At 38.0% G+C, this 14025-nt stretch overlaps 1 protein-coding gene across 2 annotated transcripts in view; it reads right to left on the bottom strand.

The window, feature by feature from the left end:
- The window catches only part of CFTR (CF transmembrane conductance regulator), a 188665-nt gene that overhangs the window by 5075 nt on the left and 169565 nt on the right, over window positions 1-14025 (bottom strand). For both annotated transcript variants that reach the window (XM_045495404.1, XM_045495405.1), the window contains one exon: window positions 8383-8472. In XM_045495404.1, the coding sequence (XP_045351360.1) occupies window positions 8383-8472 (90 nt within the window). The remainder of the gene's footprint in view (window positions 1-8382; window positions 8473-14025) is intronic.

The raw sequence follows: 14025 nt of genomic DNA, 5'->3' as shown, positions 1-14025 counted from the left end.
GCCCCCTACTTTTGGGGAGTCTGGGATTTAGTATTGGGAAGTAAGATACAATACTAATTATAATACAGGCAGAATGGGATAATGGCTTTAGGAAAGATCCCTGAATTCAGCAATGAATTCACAGATGGCCCATATCACCACGTTTGATCAGCAAATATTAACTGTATGCCCATGAGATGTATTGCAGGTGACACTTCTTTCCTTGACTGGGTTCTCATTAAAGCAATCTCACTTTGTAAGAATTTATTAATTTTGAAAAGAGTTTCTGTAATGGTAGGGAATGTAAACATATTAATTAGACAAGGGGGACTTCTCTGGTATATCCTGGAAGACTCAAATGTAAAATTACTTTCAGCTCCAAGGATCTGAGAATGTGAATAAAGACACTGGGTGGACCTGTGTCCTTTCTTTCTGTCTTCGCCTTTTTGCTTTTACTTGGCTTCAGCCTGGGAACCTGCTATGTCTCTCACATTACTTGCCTCCAGATTCTCCATCAGCTAGAATCCCATATCTACCCCTTTGTAGAAACCTCAAAAAAAACTACTGTGTATCTGTTGCCCCCACTACCTCACAACATAGAACTTTTTTCTTCTTTGAACATGTATCCCTTGGTTTATGAGAAACCACATACCTATGACCACTTAGGAGCCTGTGTGGGCAGCTCTCCCTCTTCCTGTCCTCTGAATATTAGTCTTCCTTACCCCTAACTCTCTAAACTCTCCTTCTGAGAACCCATTTATTCTTAGGGTATCAACCACCACAGATAAACTAATGATTTTTCAAATCTTTATCTCTAGCCCTGGACATATTTCCAATATTTCTTAAATCCTTCTCCTTGCCAACCCCATTGTGGTGGCCCTCATTATCTCTTAAGCTTTACACTATAAATCCCAAGTGGTTCGATTTGTCAACTGACCACACAAACACCCCAGGGATCCTTCTAAAGTACAAATTTGACCCTCTCATTTCTGTTTGAAATCTCTTCCTGACAGAATAAAGCTGAGCTCTCTCACATGACATAAAAGGCATCCAGAGTCGAATCCCCTCCACCCTGCTTCCAGTGGCCCCAAACAGCTTGTAGTTCCCTTTACACCCTGACATACCCTTCTGACTATCCCTGATCATCCTTTACATAGTCAGGCATGTAGCCATGACAGTATTTGTGGAAGTTTCCCCTGTTACACTGCCTCTATGCTCTTTAGCTCTATGTGTCCCCAGTGTAATGGGGACAGTGTAGTGACACACTGTCAGTCTTGACACATTTATTCATTTGTTCAACAAATATGTACTGAGCTCCTAGAATGCTGGCCAAAAACAAACAAACAAACAAACAACAAACAAAACAAAACAAAACAACCCAACATAGTTTTGATGAATGCAAAAGTGAATCCAAACTTAAAAATGACAAGTGATAAATGAATGAGAGCTGATTTTGTCCTGCCGGTATAGAGTACAATAGCAGACTAGCTACTTCCCCTGTCTGTGTGCTTTTTTTTCCTCATCTTGACAACTATAAAATCCCTTCAAAATAAAAGTATAAAATTACATTTCCTTTTTTGTAACAGGTTGAAATAAGATCTAAACCTAGTTTGAACTGACCCCAAAACCTCTTTCTTTCTTTCTTTTTCTTTCTTTCTTTCTTTCTTTCTTTCTTTCTTTCTTTCTTTCTTTCTTTCTTTCTTTCTTTCTTTTGAGAAAGAGTGCATGTGCGCAGGTGGGGAAGGGGCAGAGGGAAGCAGAGGTGAGAATCTTAAGCATACTCCATATCAGGCTCTGTATAGAGCCTGATGACATGGGGTTAGATCTCACAAACTGTAAGATCATGACCTGAGACAAAATCAAGAGTTGGATGCTTAAATGACTGAGCCACCCGGGTGCCTCTAAAATTAGAAGTTTCTTAACACTGATAAGGATTTTTTTTTTTTAATTTTAAGTCAAATTAACCACCAAGAAAAGCACAGATTAGACGGATGTTACCAAGACTTAGTGAGGTGATCGTTTCACATTGGGTAGAATTATCAAATCATTACATTGTACGCTTGAAACTAATAGTGTTCTATGTCAATTATGCTTCAACTAAAAAAATGAAAGTACTGATTAAAGATTGGAGCTCTGAAGTCAAACAAAAGTGGCTTTGAATCTGCGCTTCACCACCCATTTACTGATGGTATCAGGTATGTTACTGTAAGTCTCATTGACCTCACTTGAAAAAAATGAGGAAATTAACAGGATAGACTTCAAAGAACTGTACTGAGGATTAAATGAGATAATTTGTGGAAAAAGGTTACTACAGAACATGGCACATGGTAAGTACCTAATCCACGCTATTAGTTGTGTCAGAACTTGGGAAATTCCAAGGACATGGACCTGGTCACTGAAACACTACCCTGGTATGACAAGATTAGCTTGACATGCCACAAATCGAAATTTGTAAGATTTTGCCTTCGCAAGTTGCCTTGGGAAGTAAGTTAGCAGGAAGTACTGCAATACTACTAATTTATATCATACCTCTAATAACGAGGTTGAGCTTTTGGTAAGAATGTAGTGGCATGTACAATATTCTCCCTCTAGATCCACACCAATCGTACACTAATTTCCCAAGCCACCTTACTATATTATATTTTGCATGTGTTTTCTCTCAACGGAAACTATTTCTTAAGTAGATAAATAAGTACCTAAATATCTATCACTGTCAATATTTGGAGAACAAAGTTCCAAAAAATAAAAGACAGTGAGACAGACCAAGCTAGAGTATATTTTGCAATATTCCTATCTCACTGTTTTACTTACAATCAAGTATAGTAAAAAAAAATCTTCAGTCATATTCACTAGAGAAAGATCAACATGACTAGTAAAACTTTAGGTTTTGAAGTAAGTGAACATGTCAATTACCTATTTCCTGCCAGATATTGTCATAGGTTTTGGAGAGCAAATGGGAAGCAAGACATACTAATAATTGTTTTTTAAAAGCACAAGGTTATTATTATAACTCTATGTGTAACCAACTTAATGTGATGGTAAGAATGGCTTAAATTAGCCTACTAATTATTTGAATATAAATGACTGCTCAGTTACGCATTCTTTAATAGACTTTTAATGAGGGTTTATTAAATTCTGGGTACTATGGCAGACCTGGGGATTCAAAGATGAATAACACTAGGCCCTGCCTTGAAGAAGAAACTCATGGTCTAGATATGGAGAAAAATAGTAAGTGAGAAATTACTGTTCAAAGTGCTGTGAGATCAACTGATGAATGGATAAAGAAATTGTGGTTTATATACACAATGGAGTACTACGTGGCAATGAGAAAGAATGAAATATGGCTCTTTGTAGCAACGTGGATGGAACTGGAGAGTGTGATGCTAAGTGAAATAAGCCATACAGAGAAAGACAGATACCATATGTTTTCACTCTTATGTGGATCCTGAGAAACTTAACAGAAACCCATGGGGGAAGGGAAGGGAAAAAAAAAAAAAAGAGGTTAGAGTGGGAGAGAGCCAAAGCATAAGACTCTTAAAAACTGAGAACAAACTGAGGGTTGATGGGGGGTGGGAGGGAGGGGGGGGGTGGGTGATGGGTATTGAGGAGGGCACCTTTTGGGATGAGCACTGGGTGTTGTATGGAAACCAATTTGACAATAAATTTCATATATTGAAAAAAAATAAAAAAAAACAGTGCTGTGAGAAAAAAAAAAAGATTGAAACGGTAATTGCTGATTTAGCAGAATTCTTTATATGTTCATGTATATACATTAATATATACATATATAGTCCTAATATGTTATTTATATATACACCACAAATTATTTTTCAGTAGATTAAAAATAAATATAAATTTTAGCTTATCTCCATCCAAACTAAGGTAAATTAAGATTTACTAGAATCTAAACATTTCTAATTATTTTTATTCCAACTTGGCATGAAAAATAAATAAAAGCATCAATAGTTCATGGATATGAAGAACTTTATAACAAAAGAATTTGCCAGCCTTATTTAGTTGAGTTGATCAATCATATGTATTTAAAAAGAAAAAAATTGGCTTGTGACATATCAAACAAAAAAATTTATTAGAGTCTGTAAAGGACCAGACATTCTCTTCAAAATGTTGACTTTTGCTATTGCACTCTGGAATGTTATTATGGAGGAAGAGCTTGCTCTTGTGACAAGAAAACATGGGGAAAAACCCAGAAAAGTAAATTGTGGTTGGACTGCATAGTCCATTCATAGGCAGTTGTAAAAATAGACCCTCTCAACTCCTTTAGACACTTTTTTTTTTTTTTTGCTACTCTGAAGGTTTTTCAGGACACTGTTTCTGCTATTTAGCCTGCTCTTTAATTTTTTTTAAGTTTGTTTATGTACTTATTTATTTATTGGAAGAGAGAGAGAGAGAGAGAGAGAGAGAGAGAGACAATTCCAAGAAGCAGGCTCTGTACTGTCAGCACAGCATCTGATGCAGGGCTCAAACTCATGAACCAGAAGATCATGACCTGAGCCAAAATGAAGAGTCAGACGCTTAACTACCTGAACCCCCCAAGAGCCCCTAGTTTGCTCTTTAAAATAACTTATCTGACTATCAATGTGTTAGGAAGGGACCTATTTTATAAGTTATCTACCAAACAATTACCAAAGATCCTTCATCTAAAACCAACAGATGTGTTGCTTAGACCATAGATAACTAAGAAAGCTTGCTGCGGTAAAAGCATGTGAACCAGAAGTCAAAGGATGGAGCTGTTCTAGCATCTACCAAGCCGCTCAGACTTCTCAAGGCTCAGGGGGCTCATTGTTAATGGCAACACCTGTTGCCATTGTACTAATGGCAAACTAATCACAAAGCTATCTTCATGATAGATCACACGTGAATCATTTGTTTATCCACTTAAACAAATGAGTCAAATCATTCATTCAAAAAATGAATGAAGTCATTTGTTCATTCAATCAACCAATATTTACTGACCACCATCCACATTGCAACACTACTGTAAGAACTAGAAACACTGCAGTGAATGGGACAACATCTCTGCCCTCAATGGACTTACAATCTGACGGGGGACATGAGCAAGTTAAGAGGTAAGTCTGTCCCAAGTAAAGAATGCTATGAAAGGCCTGGAGGTATAGGAGGTGTGGACCATCACAGCAGGTTTCTGGAAGAAGTGATATGCAAGAAGAGACCAAATGATGAGTGGGAGCAGGAAGTAAAGGGCTGGCAGGGTTTCCCAGATACAGAGAACAGCATGAGAAAAAGCCTCTGGAGAACAGAGAGCACATGGTACTTTAGAGGAACTGGATCATGGTAAACAGGGGGAGGCTGGGGCATGGGTTTAGACAGGCAAGCCAAGATCGAAGCATGACGGACCTTGGAAGCCACCTTAAGCAGTGTGGACTTGGTCTAAAGGACCAGTAAAGAGCCATAGAAAGGAGAGAAACAAGTGATTGGGTACATGGTTAAGAAGGATTACCAGAGCTCCAAAGAGCAGAATGAATTATAGGAAGTCAATGAGAGGGAAACCACCTAGGAGCCTAAGCAACCACATGAGAGTTAGTAGTGGTGTCAGATGGGGATGGAAACATTCTAGATATTGGCAGGAGACAGCATTAACAGGACGTGATAGAGTGGAGACAGGTGAAGAAATCAGTAGTCAAGAATAAATTCCAGGTCTTGGCTTTGGGCAACTAGAGGGTGCTTATGCCATTTGCTGGAATTAGGAACACAGGACAGTTGTATGCATAGGGGAGATAAAGTAACTATAGAAACAAGGTGCTTGTCCATGCTGAGATGTCAGGTAGGGAGCTGACAGGCAGATTTGGGAGTCATCAGTATAGAGGTATTAGTTAGAGCCAAGAGGTTGCATCAAATTTCCAAGGAAGAATAAGTACAATAGGACAAAATTAGGATTCTGTCAAACATCAACATTTAAGAGATGGCTAGGTGAAGATCAAATGGGAATAGGATCATAATAGCTAACAGTCACTTAATGCCCATTATTTGTCAGGTACTACGCTTGCCAATTATATGAAAGCCTGAAAAGTTACAAGAACTCTACCAATTTACTGAGCCACAATGTTAGGCATCCATTTTTTTTCCCCCTTGGGATTCAATCTCTTGAAATTTTCTTTGGTCTACATAGCTGATAAAGTCAGTGCTCCTGGGGGAGAAGTTATCTGGCCCTAAGTCATTTGGGGATGGGGGAATTACACTATCTCAGTTCTAGGTCTTAAATAGAAATTCTCTTTCCTTCCTTTGGACTTGCTTTAAATTCATCCATAGAACAATGAGGCTCAGCATGTCAAGATGAAGGTGTGGGCCTAGGGCACAAAGGCAAAGGAAGCCGTTTGTGCTAGCTTTCCTTCTAAGTCTTAGAACTAGTAACGAGGCACGATCATCACGGCTTCACAAAATCTAATCCAGATCAGCTCTAGAATAAAGTTTCACACTGGAGTATGGGGCCAAATGCAAGGTAGGAATAAAGTGTATCTTTGCCTGGTGTTGTCATCGTGTGTACTTCTGATTTTTATCTGGAGGAAAGGGGAATTATGAAGGAGGCACTGTTGAGATAAGATTCAGGTGTTTGGCTATCAGTTCATTTCCCTCTATTGACACAAGTCATATCAAGGTCACAGACAGGACTAGATGAGACGCCATTTGTCCTGGTTTGCCCCAGACAATACTGGTTTATGTCTTTTTGTCCTAGTATCCTGTCAAGTTTAGAAACTGACACACCCCAAAATGTTCCTGTTTGAATAAATTATATGATAAACCACTTGGGACAAAAGCCTAGGACTTGTAACGTTTAAACTAATGCTTTTCTACTTATCTGCTTCTGTGGGCTGTTGTGCATTTGTATGCCGTCTGTAGGCCTCCTCAACAGAAAGTTATCATTACTACTCAAAGCACATGATATGAATGCCACCATCTCCATCACCATCTCCATTTATGAATAGCAAAGTATTTTTTTGAAGCAGTAGAAGAGAGCTAAATACGAGCTCATCAAATGAAAATCTAGACAGGTAAAATTTCTGTGTTATATTGGTATTTAAAATGTTAGGCATATCTTTTAAAATTTCATATTATTTTTAAGACCTTGATTTCCTGTAAATTTTATTGTGACTTGGCAGTAGTTGCAGATTTTTATAAAGTCTAACGTCTTCCCTAGTTTCTCTCCCACCACACTGTGTTCCTATAGTTCATTCTCTGAAGTCACATCAAAGCTCCTAAAATGTGTCACTTGCAATTTAGTTAATGTTTTCTTTAAAACCCTTGTTTGGTGGGTAATAAGGAAACTTTGATAATAAAAATAGTTAATCTAAGTGTATTTTATGAGGGGCATATGAAGGTTGGGCACCCAGTGGGTGACTGTTTAACACTTACAAGCATGTCAATGCTCCTGGCAACATCTACTCTGAAGGGAGGCACAAAAGGGAGGAACATTTGGAGTTAACAGAATTGGGCTACAATAAAGACCAAAGCTATGGGAAAATAGTGGAATAAAGTTGTTCTCTAAGAAGACCTTTGAATCTCAATGTTCTTAGGCCCCATAATTGCAGTCTGCCACCAATCAGGGCTTTGGATGTAAACCTCAAATTTAATGAAATATTACAGTTTATGTTCCCTTTTTCTTTCACATAATGCCTCTGTGTCCAAGAATGCTTAAGGAAATCAAGAATTTCACTCCCTGTACCCTAAATTCTTCCATATGGTGCCTTTAACTATAATGAACCACCTATTGGGTAAATACGGGGTATTACTTAGGAATTTTTATTCCATTTTAATCCATATATTTCCTATGTGGTCCTATTGACCTCAAGAGATGGAGCAGGCCACATCTAGGTCATGTGACTTTTTGCCTGGAAAGGCTCACAGCCACATCCCATGAAGGCAACTGATTCCTGATGATTTCTAGAGAAGACGGTGGCCATTTGCAGGTGCTCCAGAAAGACCATCACCTCTCTGTGCTAAACCCAAGCTTCCTAGAGAAGTTTATCATGTCAAAAACCAAAGCCTCTCCTTGTGCTGGGAATGCTTTCAGAACCCAGACAGAAAGTGGATGAGAAAGTGTAGAGAGAGGAAACTCTGAATCACAACTAATCCTGGTGCCCTAGAAGGTGACTGGGTCTCTCCCAGTTTCTGTCTCATTGATATACACTGGTAGTGAAGAAGGCCAAGGGAATGCTACCTCTGGGGCCTGTGACTTGGGAGACTCGCCACAGAGGAAGGGGTAGGTCTAGTCCAAGGTACTGGGGGCCCCAGGTATGTTAGTGTTTTCCACTTTAAAGTTATACATGCACATACATGCATAAAGGTAAGTGTGTAAAACTATTTCAGCTATGACAACCACTCTTGTATATAAGCTACCTTTTTCAAAATTATTTCGGTTAGCATCCTTACCTCATCGGCAACTTTCCATATTTCTTGATCATTCCACTGTCCATAGGGATCCAAGTTTTTTCTAAATGTCCCAGAAAATATAAATACTTTCTATAGCAATAAAGAGAAAAAAGAGGAAAGTATGAGTAACCTAAATATCTTTGCATGTTTCCATTATTTTATTGCAAAATACTTCAAGCAGAAAAAAATACTTTAAAATAACAATAAATGTCTGTGTACTTACCATCCAGTTTTCTTAAATCTTAAGGTTTTATCATAGTTGCTTTGCATCTTCTTTACAGACATAAAGCATTACAGCTACATTAGAAGCCCCTTGTGAACACTTATCTAATCCCAATGTCCTTAGGTTAAAGAAATTGAGACCATTGAAAGTTGTGGGAAATTAAAACTCTGTTTTATCCCAGCACTTTTCCTTATCATGAGCAAATATAAAATTGAGCAGTTAAAAAGTTATGCTTATGAGTTATAAATAACTTGCTAGAACAAATTCCTATTTTGTTCATGTATTTTCCTTGGATTCCTTGGGTAAGCCTAGCTTCCTAAAGGGTTTGGAGAGTGTATGAATTTACAGACACTTACTTAAACACACATGTCCACCTGGCCTATAAACCAAGGCACACTTTACTTGTGCGAACAGGAGAAAGCCACCACTTACACATCAGTGAAAAAAGTGGAAATCAAATATTTGTTTAATTGAATGCACATAAGGGATGAGGTGGATCCCGCTGAGATGACAAAATGCCAATCTAATTCCTTGCAAGGAGTGTTGCACAACTATCACTCTGAGACACTCTCCTGCCAAGTCAATGTCCACTTGGGTCAGCCTGTGTGGCTAGAAAAAGTGTTTTAAAACGAAAACCGCTGTCCCACTGAGAAGTGCTGATGCAGCAGTACTGCTATTATTTCGTCCTCTCTGGGCATATGGGTGAACTGAAAAATACTCTTGATGTTAACATTGAGAATAATTTTTTTTTCTTTGCCCTTTTTCTTTGGCCTTTGGTTAACATCCAGTAAAGAGAATTAAGAAGTAAATGTTCTGAAGTCTGAGTTTTCACAAATTGCCTTACACTGAGAAAGAAAGTTCGGTGACCCTCTGACCTACAAGGAACTGGACAAGACAGGTGGGCTCCAGATTTATGGCATCTATGCCTCTTGGCAGAACGAGAATATTCCCACTGTGGCAGCCAAGTTCAAAGAGGATCACCTTAGAGACCTCACTTCCCAGGACACAATTTATAGCTTAAAGAACTAAGTTGTACCAAATATCTCAGGAACCTTCTGATGAGAGCAACAAGAAGACTTGTGCTGGTATTTCTTAACCTGCATCAAAATCATCTTCCTTAGGGGCACTTATAATGCTTTGCACAAGTGACTACAAAGCGTGAATATATGACTCATAAGATCCTAAGATATGATAGATAGATTTGTGCATCTTTCTACAAGATTTCCAGTAAAGGAAAGTCATGTCCAAATAAGCTAAAGAAAAACAGACAAAGAGTATTATCAGGGAATTCTGATAAACTAAGAATTAAACAAGAATTGGCTCTGAAAATTCAAGTCAATTCATTATTTAAGCAATTGGGTTGATTCTGTACCTAAAGTTCAAAGGCTTACCAAGGGAATTTTGCTATTCACTGTTTCTTTACATTTTTTTCTTTTAATATTGTGGTTCTTTATACAAAAGGTTTCTAGCATTATCGAGAAAGACAGGAGATAGCAACTATGGGGGTTTACCAAATATCAGACCACGTATCACACACTTTGGAGAGGTTATCTCCACTGGGAACCAAAAAGCTAGAACACAGAGCTTCATTTTATGGCAGGTTTACCATATGCCAGGTAAGGATCCATATAAACATTATCTCTTTTCATCTTCAAATCAGCCTAATGTAATAAATCCTATTATTTCACATGAAGAAATCACAGCTGGAAGAAGTTAAATGACTTGTCCAACATCATTTAGCTGGATTCAAACCTAAGTGTGTTTGTTTCCAAATCTGTTTCTTATCACTACAGCAAAATGTCTCAAGTTCTATGCCAACCAGTTTTTATTCCTGATCTGGAGCTCTGGAATTATTAAGGTTGGGCAGAAGCAGCCCAATGGGTCTATAAAGAGCTGATCAGTCTCAGCAGCATAGTCTTTGTTTAAGCACTGCTAGCCATCCCCTGGCCAGAGGCTCAGTTCCTGAACTGTGAATGGAGAGGTTTGCTTCCTCTTCCTAGGCAGGGCCTGGGTTGAAGCAATTTACATGGGCTACAGTGTCTTTGTAACCTTCAAGGATATTTACACAGCCAGTGGAACAGGACAATAGGAAAATTTTACCTTGGCCAAATGGAATAATGTCATTATTCTGGAGGACCATGGGTGGAGGCTGAAGGTATCATAACAACAAAGCAGACACAGAAGTTATCAAAGGCAATGTGGCTTGCAAAGACGCTGTAACAGTGCAGCTCTGGCACAGGAAGTGTACCTACGAACAGGAACCCAAGCTCTTTCAGCCTCAGTGTTCTCACTATAAAATGGGGAAATGCCACCTTTCCTCTCAAACCTATTCTACCTATAGGCTTTCCCATTTTGATAAATGTACAGCAACTTCACTTCCTCAGTCTAGAAACTTTGGAGTCACCCATCACTTATCTTTCTCCCTGATCCTCCCAAAAGGAATCACTCATCAGTTCTGTGGATTTCCTGCCAAATATATCTCAAATCCAGTTATTTCTCCAGCCCTCCTGCCACTATATAGTTCAAAACACCTATCTCTCTCTGGAACACTGTAAGAACCTCCTAATTGATTTCTTTCTTCTCACTCTTGCCTCCCTCCCGGTCTACTTTTATTTAGCAACCAAAACAATCACTACACATATAAATTGGATTATGTCATTAACCTTTTAAAAAACCTTTGGCTTTCTGTTACATTCAAGGCAAAATGTAAAATTCTTAAGATGGCCTACAGACCCTACATGACTTAGCCCCTTCTACTTCTTTGGGATCATTTAGTGCCCTGCTCTACCTCCTTCCTTTTTCATCCCAGCTACATGGCTTTATTTCACTTCCCCAGTTTCTTCACACATTCTTTCTTCCTGCCTAAGAATCTCATCTTATACATTCTTTCCATGGCCAACTACATTCTTCAGGCCTCAAATTTTTTTTTTTTTAATTTTTTTTTTCAACGTTTATTTATTTTTGGGACAGAGAGAGACAGAGCATGAACGGGGGAGGGGCAGAGAGAGAGGGAGACACAGAATCGGAAACAGGCTCCAGGCTCTGAGCCATCAGCCCAGAGCCTGACGCGGGGCTCAAACTCACGAACCGCGAGATCGTGACCTGGCTGAAGTCGGACGCTTAACCGACTGCGCCACCCAGGCGCCCCATCAGGCCTCAAATTAAATGCCACTTCCTCAGAGCTATCTATCTTGATCCTCAAAGCCAAATAAGGTACCCAAAATATGACACAGAATACATGTATTTTACTTCCATAGCGTATAGTGAATGTTAAAATTACATATGCATTTGTGAACTTTGCTTTTTTAAAAAAAATTTTTTAATGTTTATTTATTTTTGAGAGACAGAGAGACACAGAGCATGAATGGGGGAGGGGGAGAGAGAGAGAGGGAGACACAGAATCTGAAGCAGGCTCCAGGCTCTGAGCTGTCAGCACAGAGCCCAATGCAGGGCTCGAACCCATGAGCCGTGAGATCATGACTTGAGCTGAAGTTGGATGCTCAACTGACTGAGCCACTCAGACACCTCGAGCTTTTGCCTTTAATGAGCATTTCTTCTCCTAGACCATAAATTTACTGTGTATCCTAGCAAACAGGCATTATATCTAGCATGTGCTCAATAAATGCTGCCTGAATGAATAAATGGGCTGATATGGGAAAAAAAAAGTAAAAAAAAATATAAAAACATTGCTCAACATATTATTTTTCTTCATTTCAGAAGAAGAGTTACTACCACCTATACTCGTTAAAGTAATAATACTAACTACCCATTAAAACTTTGGTCTTTCCATATAATTGCTTGAGAAATTGTATGCCTAACTTTTTCTCATAATAGCTTAATAGTTTATATTAATACTTATCAAGCATATAGCAATATGCAACATGTTAATTTTATTTAAAAAAGATATATGTTCAAAATTGTGAAGGAAGAAAACTGTGGAAATTGGAAAAATGTGGAAAGCCAAAGTCTTAGATGTAGGGATCTGATACTACTCTGAAATTCTGTAGGTCTTTTGTTTATAGTTTATTGTCTAGCATTCAAGTAATGCTTTAATTTTAATTAAAAAAAAATCAACTGAATAGACTGGTTCGGTTAGAATTAAATTTCACACAATTCACTAAACATTTCATTCCTGTCTTATAAATAGTATCTCTTCCTCTGCTGGTCAGGGGCACCAGCAGGTGTCTTAGTTCTGTTTTCTAAACTGTTTGAAGTTTCCACAAAGGCATCTCTAAAGCTGAGAGGTCCTTGGAGGTCACTTATGTCCTCTTCCCTGGTTTGCAAATGAAACAGCCAAGGCCCTGAGAAGTGATGTGGCGTGGCCAAGGTGACACAGACGTATTGTATAGCAAAAAATAGACCTGAAACCAAAAATCACAATGATCCTCTCTTTTAAGACACTGTTCACCAATAGGAAAATGAGGATGTGCAAATATTTGATATTTATTTAATGTCAGGTATGTATGGCATAAAGAGCAATTCCTGGGACTCAAGGAAGAATAAAGAGAGAACCATTGTTCATGAGCTGACTAATCTCTTTCCTGAAGCTGATTCCTCAACTCCTCAACTCAGTGCAGACAGCTGAGCCTACGTGGGGTGCTCAGAGCTGGTCACATATCACTGCAGCAGGCAGTATGATTCAATCTTGGATATCAGTGAAAAACAAAAGAGCAGTTTGACTTTCACGGCTATTGAATATAGCATAAATTAAATAAGCAGGAGGAATGACTCCTTATCCTGTTTATGTATACAGTGCTGTTTTGTTTTGGCCAGAAGGGAAATATATATATAGCCAAAAATAATATACATATATATATATATATGTGTGTGTGTGTGTGTATATATATATATATATATATACACACACACACACATATATATATATATATTTTTATGGCCAAAACAAAACAGCACTGTGTATATATATGTTTATATATACATATAACATCTATATGTATATAATTTTACTAAAATGTGGCTCCAATGCTTCTAAGCATCACAGTGGCTGTGATCTTACCTTCTAGAAATGCCTGCAAGATTGTATTATAAGTTGAATTTGTACAATACAAATCTATCCAACTTGAACAAATCAAGATTCTAAGGTTGTATTATAGAATGTCTAAAAATAAATGTTGTTTGGCTTTTAAGAATATCTATTAATGAGAACAAGGTGAATGAAGTATTTATTACTCAAAAATGCCCAAGATTTACAATAGAGAATAATTTTATAATGTTAATGTACATATCATTTATTTATATGTAAATGACTGCATGTAAGATGTTCAAATATTTGTTTCCTGTAAAGTCATTTCATGTTTCACAACCTTTTATACTACAACTTTCCAGTATACACTTTTTTTAGAGACAGAATTTTAAAAAATGATTTCCAGGTCTGACAAAATTGTAAAATTTCAAATTTT

The sequence above is a fragment of the Leopardus geoffroyi genome, chromosome A2 (assembly GCF_018350155.1).
Source record: "Leopardus geoffroyi isolate Oge1 chromosome A2, O.geoffroyi_Oge1_pat1.0, whole genome shotgun sequence".
Taxonomy (NCBI): domain Eukaryota; kingdom Metazoa; phylum Chordata; class Mammalia; order Carnivora; family Felidae; genus Leopardus; species Leopardus geoffroyi.
The sequence above is the reverse complement of the archived record's forward strand: the minus strand, read 5'-3'. Positions and strand labels throughout refer to the sequence as shown.